This window comes from Guillardia theta (genome assembly GCF_000315625.1).
Source record: "Guillardia theta CCMP2712 unplaced genomic scaffold GUITHscaffold_104, whole genome shotgun sequence".
NCBI classification, from domain to species: Eukaryota; class Cryptophyceae; order Pyrenomonadales; family Geminigeraceae; genus Guillardia; species Guillardia theta.
Window position 1 is genome coordinate 243,019 of NW_005434570.1, and position 3,771 is coordinate 246,789.

Here is a 3,771-nt window from a genome sequence, read left to right on the forward strand (position 1 = left end):
TCCCTTCCCTACAGGAGTATGAGGGCGATCGCGGTGCTCATTCCCTCCTCACCTTCGCCAACTCCATCGGGTCAGCAGCTCTGGAGGCTACAGGAGGCAAGAAGGGCGCGGCAGCAGGAGCAACAGCAGGAGCAGCGGCGGCGGCAGGAGCAGCAGGAGCAGGAGGAGCGAAGTCGCAAGTAGAAGCTTACAACAAGGCCTGCCAGCAGAGATATGGAGAGTTTGCTGAGTTTGATGGTAAGGAGGTGGGAAGGCAGGCAGGCAGGCAGGCAGGGAAGGAGGGAGGGAGGGAGGGAGGGAGGGAGGGAGGGAGGGAGGGAGGGAGGGAGGGAGGGAGGGAGGGAGGAGGAACGAGGGAGGGAGGGAGGGAGGGAGGGAGGGAGGAGGAAGCAGGTGTCAATGAGGTTGTGTCAGTAATCGTCGAGAGCTCAATCGCCTGGGATCAACGACCTGGTCTCTCATCTGGATTCTCACGGGGGTGAGAAGTGGAGGGGGGGAGGAGAGGAGAGGAGAGTTCCTGAGGTTCCAGGCAGCTCTCCTACTGCATCTACTGCTTCCACTACATCTTCGTTGAAGATGACGACGGAGAAGTCTTGAAGTTCCAGCATGTCAGTCAGACTCCCCGCCCCTGCTCATGTGACGATTGCTTCCTCCTAGGACTCGTTCGCGTCCGAGGCTGAGTTCATCCTACCTGGCATGTCGCAGGTACTTCTGCTCGTGGTTGAGACTTGACGAGCTGACTTGGAAGGCAGCAGGGTGACAGTCTAGAGGAGAGATTGAAGCGATGGCCGGAGGAGGTACAGCAGGAGCAGCAGCAGCAGCAGCAGCAGCAGCAGCAGCAGCAGCAAGCTGTCTAATCTCACCAACGCCACTTTTAGGATTCGTCAACTCCGCTGGTCATTGTGGAAAATCCTGGAAGCTCCTTGCGGCTGCTGAAGGAAAGTGGAGGGGGGAGGAGAGAGGAAGCAGAGATTTGCGGGAGGACGGGCGGGGCGGGGGGAAGTGAAATAGGAGAGAAACAAACAGAAGGAGAGTGAGAACGAATATGTGAGTGTGCGTGCGTGGAGCAGGAGGAGGAGGGAAAGGTGTAAAGATGTATTTTATGATCCTCGCGTGCTCCAACAGGCTGCGAGGACTTCAAAGATTCTTCCTGCAAGGCATGCCACTCTCCTCAGGTCTGAGATGTTCTCTTCTCCTTCTTGCCTCTACCCTCCCTTTCCCTCCATACCCTCCTGTCCTCCTGCTCTTTCCGATCCCCATTCCCTCCCGTACTCAATTCTCCTGCTCCTCCTCCCTATCCCCCTCCTCCCTCTCCCTCCTCTCTTTCTATCTCCTGCCTCCTTCCTCCTCTGTTTCAATACTCCTCCTCCTCCTCTGTCCCTCCCCCCCTCTTCTTTCCTATCCCCGCTTGTGGCTCTTGTCCTCTCTGCCCCTGCTCACGTTGATCGTCGCCCTCTTTCCTGCAGCATCAACGGGGACGGCAACCTTCTGCTTCCTCCCCCGCAGAATGTTCTGGACGGACTAGCAGACGGCGGGGTGGAGGGACAGGACAAGGAGGACGAGCACAGAGGTAGCGAGGGGAGGGGGGGGGGGAGGAGGAGGATGAGGGGATGAGCAGGTCAGGACCTCGTGCCTCGAGCAACTTTCGGGCTGGCGTCTGTGATGAGGTGAAGGAGAGAGGAAAACGAAGCAGACGTAGAGATATTGGGGGCGCCTGGCCAGGAGGAGAAAATAAGGAGGAGGAGGAGGAAAAGGTGGTGGTGGTGTGGTGGTGATGATGATGTGGTGGTGGTGGAAGAGGAAGAGGAAGAGGAGGAGGGAAGGTGAGTGTTGTGGGTTTTGACTGTTTTCAATGCGTGCAGTGGCATTGTCGATCGCCTTTTCCTCGTCACTCCTGCTACTGACCTTCGCGAGCTGCTTCTGATGAAAGGTTCCTCCTCCTCCCTCCTCCCCCCTCCTCCTCCTCCTCCTCCTCCTCCTCTGCTGCTGCTGCTGCTGCCACATCCCCATCTCCCTCCTCTCCCTCCTCTGCCTCTTCTCGTTTGCTGCTCCCCCTACCCCTACCCCTTCTCCTTCTCCTTCTCCTTCCCTTCTACCTCCCGCTCTCCCTCCCTGACCTCCCATCATCTCTTCCTCTCCCCACCCTGCTTCACACGAGCTTGCAGGCAAGGATGTCACATTCAAACACATCGTCCGAACAGAGCCAGAGCAAGAATCCTGCAACGCGTCCTTCTCCTCCTCCTCCTCCTCCTCCTTCTCCTCCTCCTCCTCCTTCAACTTGCTGGAGGTTGGCCAGCCTTTCTTTGTCCTCTGCCTGATCCACGCGTTTAGTTCAACTTCTCCTCCTCGTCGAGCCTCCACGTGAACGAGAGGGAGGAGGAGAGGGGAGAATACAAGACCTTCGCTCTCACTGGAGACTTTGCCATCCCCCTCGGTGAGGAGACGAGACAGACTCTCCTCCTCGCTGCTGCCTCACTCGATTGCAGACGCTGACAAGCAGAAGCACCCGCTGGCAGGCATCGACGTTGTGAGGGTACGAATACATCATCATCATAATCATAATCATAATCATCATCATCATCATCATCATCATCATAATCATCTCCTCCTCCTCCTTGAAATTCGCACGCTGTGCATCTGTGTTCCTTCCTCTCGCTCCTTACTCTCTGACTTTCCCTCAAGATCAACACCTCCGTCTCTCTCCTCCAGCAACGGTCCTCACCGCGCTCTGCTTCTTCGGCCTGCTGCAACGGCTGCAAGGTTGTCGAGCGAGCACTGGGAGGGAGGAGGAGGATGACGCTGGGGCAGGTGAAGAGCGCGGGGGAGGGAGGGGAAGGAGTGCAGCGTCGAAGTTTCAGCTCGTGGAAAGGAGAGCTAGCGGACGCGGACAATGAGAAGGAAGTGCTCTATGACGCCAGACAGGTCTACCCCAAGATCCCTCCTCCTCATGCTGCTACTTCTACTGCTGCTGCTGCGGCTCCTCCTCCTCTTCTTCGCCTTCTTCTATCTTGTCAACCTTGTGCTCCTCTGGCTGAGATTTTTCTCAGCTCATCGACGCCATGATCCCTCTAGGGCCCTACGTCCTTGCTTTTGACCTCTCCTACTTCAGGTGCCGATCCGCATCCACTACCACCTCCCAACCCCTCCACCCCACCTTCCTCCCTCGCTTTTCCTTTCCTTTCCTCACCCCCTCCCGCTTCCCTCCTTCCTCTTCTCTCCTGTTCTCCCCCTACCCTTCCTCATTCCTCTTCTTCTCCTCTTCATCTCATCTCATCTCATCTCATCTCATCTCATCTCATCTCATCTCATCTCATCTCATCTCATCTCATCTCATCTCATCTCATCTCATCTCATCTCATCTCATCTCATCTCATCTCATCTCATCTCATCTCTTTTCTCTCTCCTACTTGCATTCTTACCATCTCCCAGCAATCGCTTTCAGAGTCTCGACCCAGCAGACGAGTGCATGTGGCTCCTCCACGTATCCTGATTCCCCCCCCTCCCCCTCCTTCCCATCCCTCTTTCTCGTTCCTCTCCCCTTCTTCTTCTTCCTTTCCCTTCCCTATCCTCCTCTTGCCATCTTCATCCCATCCCCCCCGCTCCCCCCTCACTTCTCCTTCCTCTCATCCTCTTTTTGTCCTCTACTGTGCAGGAAGAGCAGGCAAGGAAGTGTGTACTTCCTCTTGCCAACGACGACAGCATGCCAGCAGCAGGTTGCTCTCCCTCCACTCCTGAGCTCTTTCCCTGTTGTTGCCGTTTCCTGCTCTCTGT

General features: G+C 56.5%; 1 protein-coding gene across 1 annotated transcript; it reads left to right on the forward strand.

Annotated features, from left to right (window-relative positions):
* Positions 1 to 213: 213 nt before the first annotated feature.
* GUITHDRAFT_145530 (hypothetical protein) lies at positions 214 to 3,713 on the forward strand (the record flags this gene model as incomplete). The annotated part of the gene is made up of 15 exons (XM_005823718.1): positions 214 to 245; positions 415 to 478; positions 534 to 608; positions 658 to 705; positions 756 to 797; positions 1,126 to 1,175; positions 1,467 to 1,570; positions 1,619 to 1,667; positions 1,863 to 1,930; positions 2,166 to 2,287; positions 2,332 to 2,434; positions 2,487 to 2,533; positions 2,683 to 2,922; positions 3,048 to 3,109; positions 3,653 to 3,713. Coding segments are annotated over 15 exons (1,167 nt in total), but the record flags the coding sequence as incomplete, so codon positions are not given.
* Between the last annotated feature and the right edge of the window lie 58 nt (positions 3,714 to 3,771).